The 26,257-nt window shown below is 37.1% G+C and overlaps 2 protein-coding genes and 1 long non-coding RNA gene across 7 annotated transcripts; 2 read left to right on the top strand and 1 right to left on the bottom strand.

The window, feature by feature from the left end:
* The first annotated feature begins 616 nt into the window (after nucleotides 1–616).
* On the top strand, nucleotides 617–4,807 carry LOC115762819. Of its 5 annotated transcripts, XR_004017830.1 has the most exons (7): nucleotides 617–636; nucleotides 705–833; nucleotides 903–1,033; nucleotides 1,298–1,850; nucleotides 1,918–2,015; nucleotides 2,072–2,147; nucleotides 2,220–2,372. It is a non-coding gene; the product is annotated as an uncharacterized LOC115762819 (long non-coding RNA). The 5 variants fall into 5 exon arrangements; XR_004017831.1 differs by lacking the exon at nucleotides 617–636 and having other exon boundaries at nucleotides 661–833; nucleotides 1,918–2,019; XR_004017829.1 differs by lacking the exon at nucleotides 617–636 and having other exon boundaries at nucleotides 662–833.
* LOC115762818 lies at nucleotides 2,819–3,745 on the bottom strand. The gene is made up of 4 exons (XM_030705181.1): nucleotides 3,548–3,745; nucleotides 3,348–3,478; nucleotides 3,052–3,112; nucleotides 2,819–2,995 (listed from the first exon to the last, which is right to left on the bottom strand). Exons 1-4 carry the CDS (start codon nucleotides 3,681–3,683, stop codon nucleotides 2,940–2,942), a joined length of 384 nt encoding a protein of 127 aa, XP_030561041.1. The 5' UTR covers nucleotides 3,684–3,745; the 3' UTR covers nucleotides 2,819–2,939.
* Nucleotides 4,808–19,086: 14,279 nt separating the features above from the next.
* Nucleotides 19,087–23,789, top strand: LOC115762680 (tyrosine 3-monooxygenase). Its single transcript, XM_030704994.1, has 7 exons — nucleotides 19,087–19,586; nucleotides 20,485–20,596; nucleotides 21,130–21,252; nucleotides 21,362–21,442; nucleotides 21,864–22,683; nucleotides 22,989–23,115; nucleotides 23,304–23,789. The coding sequence occupies exons 1-7, from the start codon at nucleotides 19,518–19,520 to the stop codon at nucleotides 23,700–23,702; spliced, it is 1,731 nt and encodes a 576-aa protein (XP_030560854.1). The 5' UTR covers nucleotides 19,087–19,517; the 3' UTR covers nucleotides 23,703–23,789.
* The last annotated feature ends 2,468 nt before the right edge of the window (nucleotides 23,790–26,257 follow it).

Below are 26,257 nucleotides of genomic sequence, written 5' to 3'. Positions count from 1 at the left end.
TGGTCGCCACACGCCTTACAGCATGGCCATTTGCCATTTAGTCGAACGTTTTTAAACAGTTTTCATTAACATTGCAGTTACACGTAGTAACTATATATATATATATATATAGTATGCATACTAATCAAGTGAGAATAGTCGCTGCTGCTGTCGCTTTGCTGATGCTCGATACAAAAGACTTTGGCAACGAACTTGCTTGAGTCGATTAACTCTTCAAGTATGTGGACTGGAATCTATGGAAAGTGCTTTAGCATTCCACACTAAAAATTATAGTAAGAGGGGTTACGAGAGTTTAAGTCCATTAAATCTAAAATGTTAGATTAATTAAAACTGAAAATTACTTGGATTACACGGAAAACTAATGGAAGAAACGGAATGCTAAGCTTTGAAATGTGCTTTTATGGGATATACCCTTATGGCAGTCAATTTCCGACTACTAAAACTAGGAAAAATTAAAGATCACTCTTTAATTGTACTAAAATATATTGTCGAGAATGTGGAACGCATAGCAGGAGACATCTCACCCAATTAATTCCTTCCACATATCTGTACAACCCTGGGACAAATGTCGTACATCTCGTTACTTTCGCGTTTATTTATTAAGTAGGCGCAGCCCGTAAACTTCACAGTTTTTCAGTAAGCATTTACATTGTTTGGGACCTGTATCAGTTTTATTATAACCTTCCTTACTGCAAACATTTAAGAAATTAATCAATGCGAAAGTAGTGCCTGTCTGGACGATACTACCCTTAAAGAAAAACAAATTGTTGTTATCGTCTTGTCCTGGGTATACACTCTCTTTACTCTGATATATGCAGCAGTTAAAATTGATGGTAGGTATTCCAAGCATTTTTGCTTCGTCAAATACATTTCATAATAACGCGATTATTTCTTGATTACAGCGGCTGCCTCTTCGTCTAATATGCTACAAACAAGAAGCGAAAAAGACGCGTGTATTGCATACATAGTCATATTGACATTGACGTGCTTACAAATTGTAGGCGCCATATTTCTTACAGTCGGTTTTTGCTGTGTAAGTTTGTGGCAAGTTTTAACCCGTCTAAATATCCTTGTACCATAAAGCTTGATCAGAAGAGCAACAGTCGATATTGCCATGCAAGTCGGCCTGTTGCTGTTATGTTCGATATCAATATCGAGATCGTGTCTGCCTCAGCATAAAGCTCTATCGGAATAAACGAGGGTATTTAATCTACGGCATGCCGTAGTTAGCAGTTCTTTCTTGTTAACCTTTTCATCTCATTAAACAGAAACAAAAATTCTGATTTTTTTTATACAGGTAGAAGATTATTTTGTTTTATACAGGTAGCAGAATCTCAGGTAGAAGTTTGCATTGCGCAAAGCGGTTCAAACCAATACGTCGGGCTAGGGTTCGCGGCTTTGTTCTAAAATTTTCAAGAGTTACCAGTAATATTCCCACTGAGCATTTTGCAAGAAAAGCCAGTTCTCGAAAAGAATATGGCATATTGGAGCCGGGTTAACTATGAAAAGGCTTGGCGAATTGGGGTTTTCGTAAATATTAATATCCTACAAGAGATGAACAATATTTTGTAAAGTAGGCGAACGTTTGAGACTTCACCAATTTTCAATAAGCACGCAAATGCTTAGCATTTACGCATTATAGAAAAAATAGCCGACCCTAACTAAATCGACAATAACCGGATTCCAAACAGAGATCAAAATTTTTCCGTTTAAAATGTGCCAATGCAATGCGTGCGAATATTTGGATACGTGCTGTTGTTCAACTTTGAAATCAAAACAAATTGTTTTTATCATCTGGACGTTAACACATTCCCTATTGTCTTTTCTACTATCACATATGATTGCCTGCGGTAAGATATTTCATGAAGAGCGCAACAATTTGAAAATTTACCGGCAAATAATCGCATTTTCCTTTAGGGTTCCTCAAAGAGACGCATTTGGTTATCTACGCATATTTTGCAATATCCGCTGTACATTTACTGGGTGGAATCCTTCTTGGAATAGGCTTTTTTTTTGTAGGTGATGCTACTACTTCTAGTATACTTAATATTATTTCCTTCTGCTTATCTAGAACTTAGCCCCCACGTATCTAGCTGGCATAGTTATAAGTTCAATATCACCCTTCTCTCTACTGGGTTATTTAGCAGGTTGGTACGAATTAAAGAACAGCAAGAAAAAAAAAAAACAACACGAATTTCTCTTTACTTATGTTTTTACAGTTTTCCAAATCTTTTTCATTATATTCGCCTGTCGGTATTATACCTTAGAGCTTAAAAAATAGCATTCGTACTAAATTACTCAAAGTTGCCTGTGTTATCTGTAACCATAATTTACAATCTGTTATCAAATTATCAATGTAAGACCTTAAATAAAATCAAATCAAAAACATATTTCCAATTGTCGATAACTCTCCCCCCACTTTCTCGATTATGAGTCGCAGCTCGTCAGAGCTAGAGACTCCAGAGTAGGTAGGTATCCAGAATATTCAACTTTTCGAATACCTGAATATATTAATAATAATAAAAGCCTGTTAAGCCTTGCAGTTCGTTTTTTGCACATATTGTGTTGCCAGTTTAAAGCCTCATAATTTTCTACAAAAATCGGAGAATTAATTTCGAAGTTATTAGGGAATGCATATTATGAAACTGAGAAATGAAGCGCAGGCCATACATGAAATATACAGGGTATCTACCATCGGGCACTTAAAAACAAATTTTTTTTAAAGAATGAAAGAATTTTGAGCAAAGGCGCGAATCCGAAACCCGAGGTATTGGTTTGAACCGACAAAGTATAAAACAAAACAATCTGATTTGTTTTCCCAATTTTTATTTTCAACAGATAATTTTGCAGCAGCTTATTTGAAACATTGAACTTGACATATACACGCATAAACACTGGAGTTGACATATTATTTGCTTCAAATAGTTTCCTATCGAACCCTACATTTTTACGCTATAATATCGACACGCCCATATGATAAGAAAGATTTGAAGAACTAAAACGAAAACATGTTGGGCAATTTATGAACATTTTTGTTGCGCTTTCACTTACTTGGCAGCCATAGCAGTAACGAGGTAAAAATAATGCCGAGTAAATATAGAAGTTTTTTGTTCTGGATAAACAGAAAAGAAGGTTAACTAGAAAGAACTGCTAACTACGGCATGCCGTAGATTAAATACCCTCGATTATTCCGATAGAGCTTTATGCTGAGGCAGACACGATCTCGATATTGATATCGAACATAACAGCAACAGGCCGACTTGCATGGCAATATCGACTGTTGCTCTTCTGATCAAGCTTTATGGTACAAGGATATTTAGACGGGTTAAAACTTGCCACAAACTTACACAGCAAAAACCGACTGTAAGAAATATGGCGCCTACAATTTGTAAGCACGTCAATACCAATATGACTATGTATGCAATACACGCGTCTTTTTCGCTTCTTGTTTGTAGCATATTAGACGAAGAGGCAGCCGCTGTAATCAAGAAATAATCGCGTTATTATGAAATGTATTTGACGAAGCAAAAATGCTTGGAATACCTACCATCAATTTTAACTGCTGCATATATCAGAGTAAAGAGAGTGTATACCCAGGACAAGACGATAACAACAATTTGTTTTTCCTTAAGTGTAGTACCGCACTTATCGTCCATACAGGCACAACTTTCGCATTGACACATTTTTTTTTTAATAATTTTTTAATGTTTGCATTCAGGTAGTGTTATAATAAAACTGATACAGGTCCCAAACAATGTAAATGCTTACTGAAAAACTGTGAAGTTTACGGGCTGTGCCTACTTAATAATTTGTTCCTTTTAAGAATATACATATATATATTTTTTTTTCACTAAGAATTGGCCAACAATTTTGCGTATGAAATCGCACGCCTATGTTTCATGTTAAAGAAAATTACCCGTCGTCGTCGGGTTAAAATAAGTAATGCTGAGAATGCAAACTTTTCCATGGCCCCGTTGCGGTTAGGAAACTTTCTTAATTATTATATGAATTACTGCCTTCGTTTCGTTGACAAAAAACAACAAAACTTTTCCGTTTGGGTTTCTTAATTTGTATCAAGAATAAATATGCAGTTCTTTGTCAATCTTTTGTTCATCCATCGACTGGTTCGAACCTGCGCAAATTTAGTTGACATCCAAATCAATATAAACTGAATTTTTATTTAAATATATTTTAAGCTATTAATAATTATTATTGGTAATTAAATTACAACAAATAACAAGAAATATGTATAAGAACTGAATTTGCTGCTGAGTTCGAACCAGCGACTGCTCGCTTATTGGTTCGATGCTCAGATATTTAGTAACGTTTGCCCCAAACTTAAATGGGTTGAATTTTGCAAGAAGCCGCCTTTGATAGTCTCATATAAGCCGAAAGAAAGCCTGGGTCAAAATTTGTCAGTCAGAATAAACTCTTTTATAAAACTCTCTTTCTCTCTCACACTCTTACACTCACATTCTCCTTTTCTCACACTCTCTTTTTGTCACATCCTTATTTTTTCTCTACAAATATGTAGATACTTTCTAGAGTGCACGCCCATGGTATACCCTACATTCAGGCTAGCATCTATTGGCTTTTGTGACTTTGCTTCTTGACTAAGCTAAAAGCAGTTAAACGATGCTAATTGTCTGTGATTTTAATTAAAAATTGAATTAAAATATAGAATACACCCATTTGCTACGCTTTTCAAGCCAAAATCATCAAGAAATTGGCCATGCTTAGCGCTTATTTGTCTGCGAATCAGGCGTAATCCACTTATATCTTAATTTTCCAGATACATGATTGACGCATTGCAATAAGAGTACCATTGATTAATGATCTAGCTGCCAGTCAAGCTGCGAGCGGAGCTGTTAAATAGGTTTGTTTGTGCTGCGATTTTCATCCGGTTAAAAGGTTGCACAGGTGCGGCTTAAAAACAATATCAATTATTTTGCATGTTAATTAGTTTATTCACCGCCAATTTGTTGGCAATCAAATCATGAATACAAAAATAAGCTGTTTTGCACAAAAATCTGTCAACAAAAAATGCAGCCAAACGAGCTGCAAATCAAATGTATAAATGAAAACCCACAAAAATAAAAAAACCAAAAGTAAATAAAATATTTTGCATATTTTGAACTTAAAATGCCGGCAATTACGTAACACGAACAATTCGTTTGATCTGAGAATTTCAAAAATGCTAATTGACGCTAACAAACATTGTTTAGCTTAAGATACATTTTACCCTGAAGCTGGCTGGCATTGTAGGTGGCGGGGAGGGGGTATCTAGGAGCGTGGCGGGGGTATGTAGGAGGGGGGGGTGTCATGGAGTGGACGCACGACAGTCACGCAGCAAATTTTCACGTGCCGCGTGATGAAAAAAAAGGCCTGTGGCAGCATTCTACAATAGCCTTCCGCCTCGTTGCAAATATCGCACAATTATAAAAGCTTAATTATACAATAGTTCATAAATATATATATAACTACATGAATATCTACATATATGTATATGTATATGCAATGCTGATAGAACTATTGTGCGTGACCAAAAAGGTCAGACAATTTATATATATATATACACATTTCTATATAGGTATATATCTATATCTATATCGGTATATATCTGTATAATTGTTAGTACTAACTTTGTTGTCATAAAAATGTATTCCAATTTTGATGCAATACAATAAACATTATTTAAAAAAAAACAACGAACTTTGTTGAGTTCAAGAGACTTGTATTTGAAATATATTTATGGCATTGGTGCTGCTTTAGAGTTCAGTATGGTTATTTTGAGCCAGGTTGCAAGACTGGCTTTTGCACAGAACTGGTTCGACCCAAGAAACTCAATTTATTCTTTTTTTTTTGGACAATAAACCAAATCTTGAACCTCACACAAGACAAACCCATAACAATTTTGTCGAATGAAAGTGTTTTATTGAAAAGGCACGGGCAGAGCTTATGAGAATTTGCTAAACGATATCTTATTAGAGGATATCCTGTTGAGGATATTGTAATTTTGGCATGAAATAAGGAAACAGAAGGAAACTTCTGCGAACCCACAAAGTATATATATAGCCATATTTCCGTCTAGTCTCACAGCTATAAAGCTATCGTCTTGAAACTCTGCATAATTCAATCTTTCTATTGCAGACAGAACTTAATAATAATAAAATAAAATTTTTGAAAATATTTCAAAGCTTAAATATGCATTTAGGATAATAGAAAGCTATTTATAAAAATAATTCCCGAACAGATGAATGTAAAATTCTGTTATTTAATAACATTAAATGTTATTTAAAAGCTATTGCAGCTCGTTTTCAAAATGTATCTGGAACATTAAAAACCCAATGAATGCCTAATGGTATGAAATGCTATAAGTCAATTGCTAAATGCAATAATCCTCTTTACGTTTACATATCTGGTTATATGAACAGCTTTTCAGCTTGAGATATTATATAGTCAAATACGTGCCTGTATAGTTTCTCATATTTGCAAAGCATGCTTCCAGACATTAGAGCATCATTCTAATGATGACTTAATTAATGTATTAGATTTGTGTAATGGGCACATTAGGTTTGAATTTTATAAATTCGTGTGCAGTTAGTTACGGCATAAGTCGTGAGAATTATGGCGCATGATATGGCGAGTTTTTTTTTAGTTTCTTTGTATTTGTTGGGTGGCATTATTGCAGCTGTTGTTGTTGCTGTTGTTGTTGCTGTTGTTGTTGCTGTTGCTGTTGTTGTTGTTATGGCACAGCACCTGATCGAGAACGAACTGGGCATGCTTTTACTTTCTAAATTTGTATTACCCGTTTTACATACAGATTATGTATGTGGCGAGGCTGAGACTTACAGAAGAATTGGTTTAGTCACAACGCATGCATGTTTATTGTGACTTCCGTTTGTGATTCAGATATCGGGGAGTTATGTATATCAACCAATTAATGCAAATAAATTAAATTAAAAAGCGCTTAAAAATAGCAGGCGTTCTCTCTTTTTTTTTGTTTTGGATTTTTTTATTCGCAGCTGCTTCGCCGCCCTTAGGCCCCGGCCCAGGGCTTTGAACTCTGTGCGAAACACCTTTTTTTTTTGCTTTACTGTCTGAACACGCGGCCTTAGCGGTTGCGAATTGCGGTTTATGCGGGTGTGGTTGAACTTGGCTTGAATCGATTGATTGAGCATTAGATTATTTCATCTATTGTTTGCCCAGTTGCCGCCGTAACATTAAATGCTGCCAGCGGCGCTGACATCTGCCAGCTTATAAATTATAATCAAACATATCACAAATGTCTATAGAAATCTTTTTAAAGTAGTTTCATGCGCTAACATCTTTAGCGCACATGATTAATGTAATGACTGCTGCTAGAAAGCCACGTGTCACTTAGCCCAGTCAACAAAGTTTATATGGATAATGCGAAACAACAGGTGGGAGTACTTTAAACGAAAGTGCTCGACCAGAAGATATAGATATAGATATAGATATAGATATAGATATAGATATAGATATAGATATAGATATAGATATAGATATAGATATAGATATAGATATAGATATAGATATAGATATAGATATAGATATAGATATAGATATAGATATAGATATAGATATAGATATAGATATAGATATAGATATAGATATAGATATAGATATAGATATAGATATAGATATAGATATAGATATAGATATAGATATAGATATAGATATAGATATAGATATAGATATAGATATAGATATGGATATAGATACAATAACATTACGCCGACTTATACCCTACAAATTTTCAACACGTTTCGCGCATAAAAAGAAAGACTTAGGCGACAAACTTGATGCTGTGTCAAAGGCATTAAACGCAGTTGATGTTAATTTGATGTTTATGTGTTTATGGAATGCACTAAATAACATTTCAATGCATTACAACAACAACAGCAAAGGTAAGATAAATAATAAACAACAAAAAACGAGACACGTCGTCTAATTAGCCGCAATATTTCAGCCTAGTTAGTATGTTGGCAGCTGTTGGCACTATCTAATGAAATTGTTAGTTTACTTTATGAGCCAGCTGTGCCATAAAATTGTAATTTATTTTAATTTGCACAGTAGCAACTGCCTATATATATAATATACTAATATACTAATATACTAAGTATATACTAAGCATATTTAACTGTTTAGCCGTCCGGCTCTTAGAAAGTGCAAATGCTTTTGACCTTCGCTCGCATTCACCGCACTTGCCGCACCGTAATTGGAGGAGGTCTTGTAATTAAGGCTTTTTGGTCACGCAATATTAAATTATTCTCGATTTATATATAGTTATATATAAAAATATATATATATATATTACAGAATCGATCGATTCTCACACGTTCGATTGGTTTTTCGGGTTTGGATTTTCGATTTGGGTATTTATTTTTTTTTGAAGTCAATGCGCGAGTCGCCATTGGCGATCGCCTTGACAGCGGCTAAGACAACAAGAAGTTGACAGTTGAACAATTTACATAATATTATTTACCCGACGAGGCTTATCAAACAAATCACACACAAAAACTAGGCGTTAAGTGGAGTGTGCTAAATACGCTAGAACTAGATAAACTATGCAAAATCGGTTTTGGATTCTGTGAAAACCTGTTCGGCTGCTACAAAAAGAAAACGAAAAAACATAAAAAAAAAAGAACAACATAAAAGAACAAACTCAAGCCCCAATATAGATATATATTTAGTTTATATACGGCGACTGTACATAATTGTATATCTTCCAATGGGGTTTAAGCGCATTGTACGCTACGTTTCCTAGGAAATATTTGGCACAGGCTTATGCAAATCATAATGAAAATACCCATAAAGCAGCAGCTGACATCCAATCACAAATGGAACGCTGCTCTTTAATGCTCTGCTGTAGGGTATTACAATTCTGCCATGCAATGTGTAACGCGAGGAAAGAGTCGCATCTGAGCCCATATGCCACATGAATACTCTTTAATCAGTATTAAGAGACGAGTTGCTATAGCCAAGCGTAGTAAGGAATCCACCGGATCGGATCACTATAACATGTAGCTATAACTATAACAGGGAGGGAAGAATTGTTGTATCAGATAAAACAGATTAAAATCGAGCGGATCGGATCACTATAACATGTAGCTGGAGGAAGGGAAGAATTGGTCAGAAATTAAACTTTTCTATTATTATACCCTTGTAGAGGGTATTACAATTTTGCCATGTGTGCCAATGTGTAAAGAGAAGTATCTCAGCCAATTAATAAAATGTTCTCTTTAATTAGTATTAAGTGATGAATTGGTTTTCATTATGATTCATTGCAAGAAGACATCTGTGATCCCATCAAGTATATATATATTCTAGATCAGCATAGGTACGACTTTCTGCTGCACCATATCGGACCACTATATAATATAGCTGCCATAGGAATAATCGCTCGAAAATTAACTTATTGTATGAAACACGTTTTAGTCAGAAGATATCTAAGGGCGTAAAATAGGTTAACTATCTGACTCCTATATCATATAGTTCTACCAAAATTAAGTTCTCTGAAAAACTTTTCTGTTTTTTACTGTTTTTCACAATATCTTAACTATAATCAAACGCAAGCTGTACAACAGTAGTCCTATTTATCTCCCCGATCTGCAAGTGTATTTAATGTTCGTTGTGCCGCATATGGACATTCTTATTTTATCTCAGCTCATTCAACCGCAGCATTTCCGATTCAGCAGCAGCAAAAAATTAAAACAAAAAAAACAAGAGAAAAAAAATTAACACTCAGAATTAACAGGCGATCAACATTTAGAACGTTCAACACAAAAATCCCCATGTAAGTGGGAAAAATGTATTTCGAAAGTAACTCAACAACTGGCCATGACTCAGTTGCCTGTGCAACCTGCCGCTGCCGCTGCCGCAGCTGCTGCTGCTGCTGCTGTTGCTGACGTCTACGCGGACGTCTTGGGGAAGACCGGAGACCAGAGACCAGTTCACGCATTTGTGGCAGCAACAAATGAATAGAGTTCGCGGCAAGCAACGTCAGCAGCAATTATGGGGATTTTGGCTTAAAGACTGGAATTTGGATTTCTGTTTAATTTTGTCGATTGCCATCAAAGCGTAACTCTGACTCAAAACGTGTCGCACGCAGTTGATCACACTTCAAAAATCCAGTGCACATTGGTTGCTTTTTGGGCTTCCAACTGAGTGGATGGTTGTTGTTTTGTCGAAAGGGCAGCTGTCAACGGCAGCAACGCATCGATTTTTCGCCACAAGGACAAATGCCACCTGTTTGATGGCTAATCGGGTCAGGTGGGAAAAACGTTTCCCAAGAGCGCCCTCCCCGTTGGGCATGTCAAGAGCAAAAACAAAACAATTTGAAGCGTGGATCCCACTTAATAGCGCTCATAAATGCCGCAATTTTGTGCACATGACATTAAAGTTTATAGCAAGTACATTTAAAAGAAATTCAAAATCAAAAACAAAAACAAAAAACACATTTAACAGACTTTAATTTTAACTTTCTTTGTGTAGTTGGTCTGCCAGAAACGGGTTCAGTCTGATTTGCTTGTTTTGTTTAATCAAAGTTCCCGATTTAACGATTAAATAATATTCATTAAATTATTGGTGCACATGCTTTTTTGGGGGCTCGTTCCATCCAACTTGGCGTCTGATTAAGCCAATATTAATATATTCAACGCGCTGCCCGGCCACACCCTGGAAATGTTTGCTGCACTTAAGTAAGGCAAAGTCATTAACAAAAACCAGAGTTTTAATTTAAGACAGCCTGGGTTATCAGACTCTCCGTTGACAGCCCCATAATGTAACTGTCCATTGCTGCCGCCGAAAAGTTCCATATCTAATTATGGAATATATATTCATTCTTTGTCGAGAAGACATGCGTATGCAGGTTCATTTCAATATGCAGAAAAGCACACGTCTAGGGTTTTTCCTTTGCAAACTATTTTATGCATAAATTATCTGTTTTTACCCTACGCCCATTTAAAATGGGTAAAAAGAGTTTTGTGAAAAAGAAAGTAGGCAGCAGCGCCGACCCCATAAATTATATTTATTCTTTGTCAGCAGATGGAAGGTTAGGGTATCCTCTAGTCGGGCATTTGCGACTAGAGTTTTGAGTCTTGAGAAAATCAAATCCATATGGACTTGGCTTTGGCAATCTTCATAGTGAAATAAGGGGTTTTCTTAGTTTAATATTGTTTTGACTTTTTATCAAACGAAATTTGTAACACAAAAGATTTTTCACTTGTCGAGGCTATTTTCAGCCTGAATATAGATTTTTGAGAATATAGATTGTTGGCGAAGTGGAAAGTATATAAAGTATAGAAAGTATAAAGTAAATAGAATTAAAATATTGAAAAAGTTGATAAATAAGAAATTAATATGAAAATTGAATAAGTCTGTAAAGGCATGGAAAATCAATGTGATTTGTAAAATAAATGCATATTAAATATGGTATATAAATTAAATAAATTTGTTTACAACTTACCCTTTTACAAATTCCATGGTGGCAAGAAATTTTGTTATTTGTGGTTCCTCAAAGAAAAATTGGTTTGAGTATATTATATAATTTATTTAATGCTGGCTTTGGCGTCCTTTCCATTTTCAATATTCAATTACGGACCTCGAGCCAGCTAATTAAATATTTATATTTTATATTATTAAATATAAATATATGCACTGTATGTTTATAATGCGAATGAAGGTTGAACGGGAAGACTTTTTGTTTAGTCTTTTTGAGAGAAATTGCGTGGACATTCTCTTCAATTGTATTCAAATAAGTTATTTCAATAACAAGAGCGATGTTCTGATGCCCCATAATGAAAGGTTTCCGAACTGTCGAACACGATTTCTCATGTGTTATTCAAGTTGATTTGAAATCGTTTTAAGTGCCTTTGAGCTATAACGTCTCAGAGAGTATACATCAAAAATGGCCCAGTCATGCTCATAGGAGAATTTTTGCAAAATGAACACGATTTCGATGAATGGCGAAATAGGCAGAATAACATTTGTTTTTGCTGCGCCCAGTGAATGGGAGACAAATTTAGAAATGTATGTTCCAGATATTTGTGACATCTGCACATCGACTGTCGACAAAATACCCAGGGTCTTACTTCTCTAGTTTTTGGCAAGCTTTTCTCGATTGATATTTTGGCAAATAGTTTTGTGTGTGGAGAATTCGGGACACATCCTTGGTTAACCTCCAGCCTAGCTGCATGCGCTGAAGTCATTTTCGGCCTAAATAATAAATAAGTAAAAATTATATAATAAATATATTTAAGTAGTATGCTATTAAATATAAAAACCATAAATATTTGTTATATATAAATTAAATTATTCTATTTATTTCATCACATGGAAGCAGCTTCTATAGATTCTAAAATATATACAAATAACAAGTAAGAGGTTCTAGTCGGGAGCTCCCGACTAGGGGATACCCTGAACCCTCTTCTTCCAACATCAAATGCATATATATATTATATTTTAGAAGCTATATGTCAAGTTTGGTGACTCTAGCTCTTATTATTTACCAAAATTGCGCAAAAAACAGGATATCGATATCGATTGCTTGGAAACGGAGTTAGTGTTCGATTATCGGAAACAAACTCGATCTGCGCGGACACTAGGAGCACCTACATCTAGTCTCTAGCTCTTATAGATTCTGAGATCCTTGCGTTCATACATACGGACAGACAGACAGAAAGACGGACATGGCTAGATCGACTCGGCTATTGATGCTGATCAAGAATATATATACTTTAAAGGGTCGGAGATGCTTCCTTCTGCCTGTTACATACATTTGGATTTCGCACAAATACAATATACCCTTGTACCCACTTTTAATGGGTTCAGGGTATAAAAAGTATTTATAAATATAGTAATAATAGATGCTACGTAAGACGAACAATAAGTAAGTACTAATATGATACGAATTAACTGTTTATTTATTTGTTGATATATTTACGACACGTACAAATTATATTAAATACTTGGTCTGTTTTCCCGTCACTTGGGGGTGAGGTCATCTTTCGATTTCAGTGGAAACTATATATTGTAATATATTTAAACAGTCATACATATTCCAATTTATAGGGGTTTGTACATTTCTATAGCTTGCGATTTATTTAACAATTCGCATCTGACTTTAGCCAAGTTTAATTTTGCACAAAGAAGCGTGCAAATTTTCCGATTTGCAGTTAGCTCACATGGGGCACAGCAGCTAATTTATGTTAATGCCAACCATTTGGAAACCCCTTTATCGAAAACAAAATGCACAACATCCACAAGTCGACGCATCTGAAATGTGTGTCGGGCGTCATTGATAGGGTCTACGAGTCAGTAATTCCCCTGCAAGTGGGCCGAAAAGTGTTTACCTTCTTTTATTTTTTTACACTTATTCGCAGCCGGCCGCGATGACTGTTTGCTGGGCGTGTGTTTTGGATCTCGTGATTGCCGCACGTGACGTAAAACCAAAACAAAAATCACATAAGCCCAAAAGACATATCAAAAACAAAAAATAAGAAACAAAGGTAAGCGCGTTCGCGGGGCTATTTTGCATATTCAAATGAAATCAATTGACGGCTAAATGCGAGACAAAACAAAGGCAAAACGGCGTCATCTTTGGGCCAGTGAATCAGCCGCAAATCCAGTTCGATAAGCTCTAATTGGTATTGGAGAGTGGAGCATGGGATTGATATATCAAATTCCCCCCCTATTCTTATTGACGGGCTCTGACAGCGCACAGCTGAAACTTGTGGCGATTTGGGAAAGCAAAACTTCGATATTATACAATAATTAGCAACAAAAATGATTGCCATTTGTAATTAATGCACATAATTGTGAGCCAGATCGATTAGAAATAGTATTTTTAGTAGTAGTAGTAGTAGCAGCAGCTGTAATGGGAAAAAATGTTTATAAAAATGTTTTTCAAATGGATTTTTAATTGTATTATTAATTGCACCTTATTCAATTATGAATAATATTTGATTCATACAAAGCATTGCCACAGCCCTTGCAGCTCAGCATATTAAAGACTACGCAAAGAAAAAAAAACGGAATGGAACAGATTATTCTAGGAAGTTGCCAGAACAAGGGCAAAACTGTGTACTTGAGCAGCCAGAGACAGAGAGAGAGCTCGAGACAGCCATAAGCTGACAGATTTGCGTCCCTGAATAGTGTGCATAAGCTATATATTCCGTATATCTCAAGAACTAAAGCTCTATAGCCTAGATATAGAAACATTTTATGATTGTCTATGGCATATATAGAACAAGTGCAACATTATGTACTTGAGCAACCAGAGAGAGAGAGAGAGGGAGAGAGAGGGAGAGAGATGGAGAGAGAGAGAGAGCGAGAGATATAGAGAGAGACAGAGAGAGCGAGAGATAGAGAGAGAGACAGAGAGAGGGAGAGAGAAAGAGAGAGAGAGAGAGCGCGAGAGATAGATAGAGAGAGAGAGAGAGAGAGAGAGAGAGAGAGAGAGAGAGAGATAGAGAGAGATAGAGAGCCTTAAAGCTAACAGACTTCGGTTTAAAGGAAATCCTTTAATATATATAAAAGCTTTATACTTAATATCTCTCAAGAACTAAAGCTCTATAGCCTAGATAGGGAAATGGATAGAGCTCGGGACAGCTATAAAGCTGATTGATTTGCGTTCAAAGAAAATCCCTGTATACTATGGTATACAGCTGCATATTCCATATATCTCAAGAACTAAAGCTCTAAAGACTATAGGAACACATATTCGGCATCTATAAACAAATATAGTCCTGGCCTATGGATTAGGTTACTCTTAACTTATGAGAGACTATTGAAAAGTAATGCCAAGTTAATCGTTTAGGGAGCATTCAAGTTAGGCTAGACTCTCAACAAGAACAAGTCTATATAATTGGCTTAGAAGATTTGCACAGATCAACCTTTTTCATAGTTCGCCAACTGTTCACATTCAAATGGAATCCTTAGCCAGCACCTTTCTATGGCGGCAATATCGCTTGCATTAATAGATTTATACAAATCAAACTATTTATAATTGGCAAATTTCTAAGTCAAAGTCTTTCCAAGTTAACAACGCTTTCTCAATGCCAATATTTGGCCAAACGGAACTACTTTCATTATAAGACCTGGCACCCATGATTGATGGTCTGGGCTCCGACAAAGATACTCAATTAATATATACTCCATTTATATTTGTTTTATTTTGAAAAAAACCGTAACTTTTTGTGAACAAGTCAAACAGAAAAGCGTAGGAAAAAAAATGGACTACGTGACTTAAACATTTGTGTATATTTTATTGTGCCTTTGATTAGAACACAACAAAAAAAAAAAAAAATAAACAAAAATATCGAGAAAAAAACCCAGATATAAATTTAAATGTAGTTTTCAAGTTTTGCCGCCTGACCGAAAATTGTTAATTATAGAACCTAATTTGCTTGAAAACTTTTTTTTATCTTGATGATTGATCATTAACAAATAAAAACTGAAAAAGCCAAAAAAAAAAAAAATTGTGTCTTATGTAACAAACGAAAAAAATTGCAAAGCCGAGCTGCGGCATCAACCTTCAATTCTCGAAGGAGCAATTTCAAAGTTTCACAATTTATTTGTAGAAAACAATTAAACCAAAAAAAAAAAACTCAAAAGTGTTGGGGAGTTAGAGAGCGGGCGTGAGGGGGCAGGGCCTGTCCATAGTTGTACTTCACTTGTTTGGGTTTTGATCATGAAACTTTAATAAAACAAAACAAACAAACTGGTTGAGCAAGGCGGGAAGGGGCTGCACCCGATCCGAACCATGCCGTACGGGGTAGGGGCGGGGCATGTTAGAAGCTGCGGCCAGTCAGCCGTTAAAGGGTCATGGCCAAGGACAAGGAAATCCCAGTGAATGGCTCTGCCTACGAGCCGTGAGTCACAATCGACTCCGACTCCGACAGCGACTCCGTCTCCGTCTCCGGCTCCGGCTTCGTTTCTAGCTCCGCCTTCGGTCGCCAAAGCCAGTTGTTGTAGTTGTTTTGTTTTGTTACTTTTCAAACCTTGAGCAATTGTTGTTATTGCTGTTCTCTTCTACTATATATTTAATAACTTTAGAATGAGCTTAACAAATGCCGTGCACAATTATAAATTATAAATGTTATGCCTTAATTATGCAAACGCACAATAAACAATCTTTTGTTGTTGTACAAGCAGCATATAAAAAGTCGGAAGAAAAGTTTGCCAAAAATCCGTGTGTGTGTGTGTGTGTGTGTGTGTGGCAAAAAGAACTAGACCCCGAACTGCCTAGAGTATGATGAATGTGCAAATGTTAAATGTTAAATATGTGAAAATGTTTATGCAATTAATTGCACATAAATTGCAAAATATTTCGAATATTCCTAATATCTTGCGAATTACAGTTTGTAATTTTTCACATGCTCTAACTGAGAGCTGATTGCTTTTCTGACACATTATGTAACACGTGTGTAAGACGCAGCAGGAAGGTGGGAGATGACCTCAGACAGTATATATATATTCCTGATCAGCATCAATAGACGAGTCGATCTAGCCATGTCTGTCTGTTTGTTTATCAACGCAAGGATATCAGCATCTATAAGAGTTTGAGACTGAAAGTAGATCCTCCTAGTCGATAACTTGCCCACGCAATCGATATAAATCGTTCTCGATCTTCTGTTTTTGAGCAAATCTCTTAAGCTTTAACAGCTAGAGTCTACAAATTTGACATCCAGCTTCAAGAATACTATATGATATACGGAATATTATGGTATACGGAGGAGGGAACTTAACTGCTTTAATTAAGTTTTATTGGGGTATTTGTTGTTGATAGAAGAGGTTGCAGGATATGCCCTAGTCGGGCACTCCCGAGTTTAGCACTCTTACTTTATTTGTACACAATCTATATACAAATACTCAAATTTATTCTATCCATTTCATTGTATGTTCTTTGTGAACTCGGCTCTCCTTAAAGCTGTGCTGCTGAAATTTGAAACAGGTGCTTCTTCTTGCTTCAGAAGGTATATACACCAGATCTGACAAGATCTGTGCACTATATTATGTAAATGAATGATAAATAATGAAGATGTCATATGAAAAACTGAACTGATTTGGTCTAATATTCGTGCCTTCCATAAAAATAATTTTCCAAAAGCGTATTTAAACTTCGACTATGTCGTAAGCAAGTGTTCTTTTCTATATATTATTTCAGATGCTTGCTTTTGGCTATATAATTCTTGCCAATTTATTAATTAGTATTTCAATTGAATAACGTGCTAATTATCTCATTGCTAGTTAGCTATAATCATTGTTAATTAGCTTATGCAACTCGAATTCGAAATTGTTGTCAGTTATTTTGTTAACAAATATTTAACGAGTGCACCCTTTTGATAAATCTTTCTATGTATGCAGGTTGGTCAGCCCATTATTAAGAAAAAAAAAAAATTGGTATGCAATTAGCTCTTCCAATTCGCAGCTCAATTTGTCTGTCTGGATTTTAATAACTTCATATGAAGCCCCTTTATTTTTGTCGTGAGTAAGCGGCAGCTCATTAGCTCATATTTATCGATAGGTTAAATGTAATCTATAGCTTTGATCGGCATGCTGCAAGGATGACGGCATTTGCCACTGCAACAACAACAATAACAAAAAAAAAAAAAAAAAAAAAAAAACAGAGGCAACAACAAGTGCAACAATTCGCTCGACACCGAATGTAGATCAATGGCAAAGCGAGCGGCTAAATCTGAATTTGGTTAAATGCGAGTCTCAAACTTCAACTAAATGTCATTCAAATGATCTAAGACCAGCATCCAATTAGGCGCCAGCCTCGGCTACAACTACAACAGCAGCACTTCACCTGTATATACACACATTAAAAATATATCTATCTTTTTGTGTTTGTGCGTGTGTGTGTGTGTGTTATCAGCTTACAGGAATTAGCTAGTTAGTCGCGAATTGTCAGCTGCATGTGTTATGCAAATGCCTAAACAATTTGCCAGATGTTTTGACGCCATTTGTTTCTGCCCAGTTAAGATTAGTTTAATGTGTTACATTTACGCATGCAAATTAGCCTTAATGCGCTTTCATAATAACTATACGCTATTCAAATAGTTGCTTGACTAGCGCGCCGGCCACGGAGCTTACGGTTCGAACACCCAAGGGGATAAGAGCTATAAAACTTAATGAAAGTACAAAATGTAGTACTGCAAAGAAGTCTAACATAAGGCTATTTTTCTGCTAAAAGCAAAACTTCCTGCTGAGTCTAACAATTGTCCAGCTTGGACTTAAACAACGTTTGCCCTATGCCAGCTATTTTCCAAGAGTATCCCAAGCAGTGTATCTACAAGTCAATTGCATATACTTAAATGTAGGCTGCCCACCTTCTAATGGCGCGGCCAGTTCCTGCTCTGCTTTCCAATTAGTTCTTGTGCTTATTGAAAATAATATCCGCCTGTAAACATATCTATTACAAATAACATATTTATGTGTGCAAGCGTGTACATAGATTGGGGGTTGTCACACGCGGCGTATGCGCAATGTTGATTGTGCTAGCTGCCGCTGGCTGGGATTTTGTTGTTTATTATTTTTATGACTTGTTTAGGCTTTTTTAATGACGCGCTGAGACCGCGACAATTCCAAATATTTTATTATAGTTGTTTTTTTTTTTTTTCAGTTCGCAGTCGTTGCGCACGCGCTTGTGTCTAAACCCAAGCGACAACAACAACAACAACAACAACAACAGCTGCCGGAGCAATGCCAAGCGCCGTTCTAGCTGGCGCACTTGAACTTGGTCGAGTCAGCCCGCTGTCGACCCACTGCCAAGTTGTGTGCTTTGGTGAGAGGAAACCCCACAGCAGCAACAACAAGAGCAGCAGCAGCAGCAGCAGCAGCTGTGCTCAGCCCCCGGTGACTACGTCACAGCCGCGTCATGCGAAAACCTGTCGCTGTCGTCGTCGTCGTCGTCGTCGTTGTCGTCGTGGTTGTCGTTTGGGTCTCGGTCTCGGTCGTCGTTGGCGTCGCAGCTGGCGTTGCGACGCTTCGTCTGTGGGGTATTTAAGCGCTGGCAACTGAACCTGGGGCATGCATTGATTCGCTAACATTCGCTCTAAAGACTTGCCAGCCCTCTGTGTGGTCAAGTAGTTTGCTGCTCTGTTTGTTGTAATAAAATCTTAGCTAAACACAGAAAAACCCAACGCAAAAGGATTTCAATTCCCGCACTCGAAAAGTTTTCACAAAAGTTTCGAGAAAAACGCGTTGAGAAAAAACCCAAAAAACCAAACCCAAACGTGCTGTGTGAATTGAAGTAGTTCTTCGGTTTAGCTAAATTCTAGACGCAAACAGTTCGCAGTTCCAGGAGCGTTTCGCCAGGCAATTAAGCAGTGAAAGTGTACAAAATTTCGAGTGCTTATTGCAACATATAACTGAAAAAAAAAAAAAAACAAAAAACCAACTAGTATCCAAAGTGCAATACTTTGTATAAATTTTTGAAAGAAATTTTCTAATTTAAAACAAAAAAAAACACAAAACACATAAGCAAAATGATGGCCGTTGCAGCTGCTCAAAAGAATCGCGAAATGTTCGCCATTAAGAAATCCTACAGTATTGAGGTAAGTGTTAAAAAGATCATATGCATTAAGAGCTAGGCCAGAGACAGGGGGAGAGAGGTTTGAACCCATATTAAGCTGTGCTTGGTCTACGTGACTGTCCAAAGGTTTTCAATTTATCATGTTTCAAATTGAGTTTGTCATAAAAGCAGAGTCTTTGTATTCAATTCGACTGCGTTTGACCTACTGCTATCCTGTTTTTTTTTTTTTCAAAAAGAACAACAAAGACAACAAACATAGTTGGGACAGGTGACAAAGTTATTATTTAACAAATTTAAACAGTCTTGTCTGCATGTGTGAAGATCTCTGGCCCATAGAGGGAGAGTGAAAGTGGCTGCCCGCCACACATTTGCCCTGCACTTACACACAGTCGCTTCTCATTGTTGATCTCCAGACGCTGTTTATGTTGTCTCATGTTGTTGTTGTTGTTTATGTTGATGCTGTTGTGCCGTCGCAAAGGTATACAAAAAACAAAATATGAAATCAATAAAGATGATTCAATGGCTCGCATCTCTTTCATCAGCAAGAGAAACTGTGAAAACCCAAAATAAAAACAAAAACCAAAAAAAAAAAAATAAAAAAAAAACTGCAACTGCTTGAGGCTCCACATAAGTTATTGTACGTGGAGCTCTCTGTTGCAGCTCGGATAGAATAGCCGCCATTCATAAGCCTGTCAAACTCCAAATATACCGATCCGCTGCCATTGTCTGCCACTTTCACACAAACAAACTTATATATTATAACTCCCCTGAGTTTTCTTATGTAAGCGCCTTTTGCGCAATCCAACGCCCATCAAATTCATGGGCATGGCTGAGTTTGCTTATCGCACAGAAAATAGCTAATTTCCGGCGCATATCCTGTGGTAGAGATGTCATCCAACTTTCCTTTTTTGCATTTGCAGAATGGGTATCCATCCCGTCGCCGCAGCCTCGTGGATGATGCACGCTTCGAGAGCCTGGTGGTCAAGCAGAACAAACAAACCGTGCTCGAGGAGGCGCGCAGCAAGGCAAATGGTGAGTACGAAAAACAATATATATAACTATTTCAGATAGAACACGTTCAAGTTAGAAAAAGTTAGAGAAACTTGTTCAAATTTACAAATTATTGCTTTTTTACAATTTCCTTAAATTTATCTATATTGCATTCAAAACTAGTTGAAGTTAGACAAAACTTCTTTGAATTGACATTAGAAAATGTTTTTTGAGCTTTCAAATCATTTTTCTATAACTTTTTAAAAATTTTCCTATCAAAAGCTCTTCAAATTTCCAAAATATATTTCGCAAATTATAAATTTTGCAACTTTTTAATTTTTTTAATATTTTTTAAAGATTTTTCTTACTTAAACAGAGTCAGAAAAACTTCAATTTAAAGTGTTTGCCTATTTTTTAAGTCTTCAAATTGAAATTTTCAGTCAAATTATGTTTCGCACTTCCTTAAAGCTTCCTTTGTATAATCAAACTTAGTTTTCTTTTGATTTTCACTTCTTTTAAGTTAATTTTGCCTCATTTTAATTTATTTTCGTTGCATTTTCTTTTATGTTTTAAAGACGCCTCGCTTGAGGAGTGCATTCAGCAGGCAAAGGGCGAGCATGTGCCTGCCGAGCAAAATGTCGAGCTGCAGGACGCGCAGCCCAGCCTGGAGCTGCCCGCGGAAGATGAATATGCTCCAGGTGCTTATCCAGTCCATATATGATTTTATTATTATTATTATTATTATTGCACGCAATTTTTATTTCATTTATATAATTTGTATTATTATTTCCTTTTGTTGCGTTGTAGTTGAGAGTTTTGAAACTGAGGCAACAATTGAAAGCCGCGCTGAGCAGCCGCCAGCCGATGATGAAGTGCCCACAAAGAACGGTAAGTGGGCGTGGCACACAACTATATATATATATATAAGTACAGTAAAGCTGGTTGACATGAACTTAAGTGCTTAATATGATAAAGTGCCAGCACTCAGCGAATATGCGTGAGAATTGGATGCTGATTGTAAATGTGCCTATGTGTGTGTGTGTGGTGTGTGGGTGTTGCCTTTTAGGCGCGCGCACACACTCACACACACACACACACACACTCTCACATACAGCTGCCGGATTCAACAGGGTAAATGGCGCATTTCCCTTTTTCATTTTTTACGCTCGACTTAAGCGTCATGGCAACCAGGACCAAGGGCCAGGACGGGTGGTTGGGATGGGGGTGGTGCCACACGTAGCTCAGTTATACGCTTACGTGACTGTAAAGCCGCTTGCCTTGCTGATTGCCATTTTCCTTGCAATTGCAGATTATGGCCTCACCGAGGACGAGATTGTCCTGGCTAATGCCGCATCGGAGTCAACCGAGGCGGAGGCAGCCGTCCAGGGTGCCGCATTGGTGGTGCGCCTTAAGGAGGGCATCTCCTCGCTGGGCCGCATACTCAAGGCCATCGAGACGTTCCACGGCACCGTGCAGCATGTGGAGTCGCGCCAATCGCGCGTCGAGGGCGTCGATCATGATGTGCTCATCAAGCTGGAGATGACGCGCGGCAATCTGCTGCAGCTGATCCGTTCGCTGCGCCAATCGGGCTCGTTTAGCAGCATGAATCTGCTGGCCGAGAACAATATTAGCGTGAAGGCGCCTTGGTTCCCCAAGCACGCCTCCGAGCTGGACAATTGCAATCATCTGATGACCAAATATGAGCCCGATCTGGACATGAATCATCCCGGTTTCGCCGACAAGGTCTACCGTCAGCGCCGCAAGGAGATTGCCGAAATCGCGTTCGCCTTCAAATATGGCGATCCAATTCCCCACATCAACTACACCGAGGTGGAGGTCAAGACCTGGCGTTCAGTGTTCCGCACTGTGCAGGATCTGGCACCGAAACACGCTTGCGCCGAATATCGTGCCGCCTTCCAGATGCTACAGGATGAGCAAATCTTTGTCGAGCATCGTCTGCCCCAGCTGCAGGAGATGTCCGATTTTCTGCGCAAAAACACGGGTTTCTCGCTGCGCCCAGCCGCCGGCCTGTTGACCGCACGCGACTTCCTCGCCTCGCTGGCCTTCCGCATCTTCCAGAGCACACAGTATGTGCGTCACGTCAACTCGCCCTACCACACGCCCGAGCCGTAAGTATATACTATATACTATATATATCTGTGTAGAGCACATTTCAACTTCAAAGGCAGAGCTTTTTGTGCGTCCTCTAATTGCATTTGCCTGCCATTTTGGTGCGGCTCCAACAGCTTCCGCTTCCGTTGGCAGCTTCTCTCTCTCTCTCTCTCTCTCTCTCTCTGTGCTTCCGCCTGCCAGTGGCAACTTTTATTGTGCGCCAAATTAGTTTAACAAAGCAGCAGCACTTTCAGACACGCCCACAGCCCAGCTATTATTTAACGCCTAATTGTTTTGCCTCTTTTTCTTTCTCTCCTTGCAGCGATACCATCCACGAGCTGTTGGGTCATATGCCTTTGTTGGCCGATCCAAGCTTCGCCCAGTTCTCCCAGGAGATTGGACTGGCCTCGCTGGGCGCCTCCGATGAAGAAATCGAAAAGCTCTCCACGGTAAGCAGCCCGACCCCCGACCCCCGACCCACCACAACTTAACTCAATTGCTATGCTCATTTGGTTGGCACTTAATGGCTTCCGTTGACCTCCACGGGAGCCAAGTGCAGCATGAGTTAGCCGTTTTTTGTGCCGGCCCAGACAGGTGTCTAATCACGAAACGTTTTGTTTGCGTCTCTTTTGCGCAGGTCTACTGGTTCACTGTTGAGTTCGGTCTCTGCAAGGAACACGGTCAGGTCAAGGCCTACGGAGCTGGTCTGCTGAGCGCCTATGGCGAGCTGTTGCATGCCATTAGCGACAAGTGCGAGCATCGCGCCTTTGAGCCGGCTGCCACCGCGGTGCAGCCGTATCAGGATCAGGAATATCAGCCCATCTACTATGTGGCCGAGAGTTTTGAGGATGCCAAGGATAAGTTCCGTCGCTGGGTGAGCACCATGTCGCGCCCGTTCGAGGTGCGTTTCAATCCACATACCGAGCGTGTCGAGATCTTGGATTCGGTGGACAAGCTGGACACATTGGTGCATCAAATGAATACAGAGATTCTGCACTTGACCAATGCCATTCAAAAGCTGCGGCGTCCATTCTAGAGTAAACGCAACGTAAATACTCTGCCCATTACACACCATCACCTACCCCTACCACCCTACCACCCTACCACCACCCTACCCTAAGCATACGGTCTCATTTTATACAAATTAATTTTAAATTGACATACCACACACACACACATACCCTGGAATTTAATGTTTTTTCTTATGCAAATTGAAGGCACCGCAACTTTGAAACTATTTTTTTTTTGAAAAATTGTTTTCTTTTTGTTTCGCTTTGGCTACATTTATCCTCTTTTTTTGTTTTTGTTTTATCACAACGCCCGCCCACCCCCTGACTTTCACTTTGTGCATTGCATATTTATTAACCCCAACTAAATATTATTGGACCAAAAAATCGTTAGACTTGTAAGTGATTGTGAGAAACCAAGAAACCATTCCGAACACAGTTTAGTAAAAAAAAAAGCACAATACAACCGCTGCTATACTCAGCCCACATATTGTTTTTTTTTTTTGTTTGTTTTTGTATTATTTTGTTCGTATAATTATTTACTTAAAAAATGCAAATATGTGAACGCGTTTAATAATATCTACTTGGCCCCCTCTCTCTCTATCAATATATAAATATATATGTATTCTTGTAGAGCGTTTTCTTGGCAATATCAATAGTAAAACAAAAAAAAAGCAAAGATCAAAATGACACAAAAAAAGAAGAAAAAACGAGAAAGTACTAGACAAAATGTTAGATGAGGAAATATATAGCTGAAGATTTTTCTTACATTGTACAATAACTGGAAACGACAATATTACAATTGTGTACTATTATTATTATCTATTATTATTATTTGTATGACTATTATGTATTGTATTGTAGGTATGTAGAGTTTATTATTTTACTTATCAATAAGTTTTGTGTATTAATAAAGCTTAAACATATAATTGAAAAATAACTTCAACTGCTTGTTGTTTTTTTATTATTTCAAGTTTTCTTTTTTGTTTTTTTTTTTGCAGCTTTTAATTTTCAGTTAACTTTTTATGATCTAAAGTCTGATTCTGATTAGGGAACATTTGTGAGATGATATCATTATTATTTTGAAATTTGAAGAGATTGCGATTAACGTGAACGATTTAGGGAAAACAAATGAATTTAAGAATTTTAACAAATATGTATACATATACAACAAATATTAAAAATTACAAAAAAAAAAAGAAAAGAGTTTAAGCTTGTTGCGACCTTAAATAATAATTGTTAAAGCAAACGCAAGGCAGCAATAAATGTGCAAATTATTAAAATCAAAAGCAACAATAATTATATTCAAATAAATATTTATGCTTCTAACTGAACTAGAATTTTGGGAACAAATAATTCAATACGCAGCTTATTCAATACATATACTTATATTAGACAATTACCAGAGCATCAATTTAATAGCTTATTCTTGTTGCATTCTATTGACAAATATTAAGAACAAGTGTTAACGTTCAATTACGTATCAATGTTGAATTTAAATATTATAGCCAACTATATATTTAAAGTTTGGCAGTTACTATTTAAACAAATAAATATATATAAAATTATCAATATATATATATATGTATATTCAGAGGCAGCGGGTTGGTCCCCATGCTTGTCTAGCAGGCTGCAAATATAATTATATTCAGATAAATAAAATAACCAAAGAAAGTTCCATTAATACTTATATACTATTTATCCATATACTACAAATGCTATATATATATATATTATACAATTACAAGCTATGCTATAATAAAGCTGACTTTATTCCAAAAACTACAAAAAACTGAGTACTTAAAATTAAATTCAATTATTTTTGATTTTTAATGAAAGTAACTGTGAAATTATATTCCTAATATGGGCTTCTACTTGAAGATAAGATCAACATAACTTTTAGAAGGATATTTGATTCGTTTTTTAGGACTTGCACATACTTAGCATATATACAAGATCTCAATAGCATAGATCTAAGGATATAGTCTCAGATTTACATGAAAGTTAGAAGAAGAACAAAAGAATTTAGGCAACGAGAATCCGGATTCGGATCCGGATTCGAATCTCAAGCTCTCGTGTAGAATGTAGTGCATATTATTTGAAGGCCTTAGTATGCCAGGGCTATTAAAAAGTTAGTTTAATAGTTTATAACTATACTTAACTAATATGCAGCGCACAATAGCCAAAGAATCTTTAAAAGTGTCTCAAGAAATAAATCACATTCTATTTAAACGTTTTTTTTTTTTTTGCTCTGTATCAATAGGCAATCATAAAGATATATATTGTTGAACTTCTTTGAAAATGCCAGCTGATTGTTAACATGACCTACCTCAGCGTGTGTCACAGATTTATCGCATTGGCAATTACAACAGAAACTCAAGCGTTATGATAATTGATCTGAGTTGAATAGAAATTGAATGTGTTAATTGCTGGCAGCCGCAGAACACAAGCTGATCGGATGTGGGCGATAAAACCAATAAAACCGGGTCCGGGTCTTACTATAGAAACGTGCCAGCTGCCGTTCTAATACTTAAAATAGAATCCAGCATAATAGCGAGCACAACAAAGCACAACATTTACAGCT

Source organism: Drosophila novamexicana, unplaced genomic scaffold, assembly GCF_003285875.2.
Source record: "Drosophila novamexicana strain 15010-1031.04,08,12 unplaced genomic scaffold, DnovRS2.1 tig00000644-arrow-pilon, whole genome shotgun sequence".
NCBI classification, from domain to species: domain Eukaryota; kingdom Metazoa; phylum Arthropoda; class Insecta; order Diptera; family Drosophilidae; genus Drosophila; species Drosophila novamexicana.
Note: the sequence above shows the minus strand (reverse complement) of the source record. Positions and strands in the feature narration are given on the sequence as shown.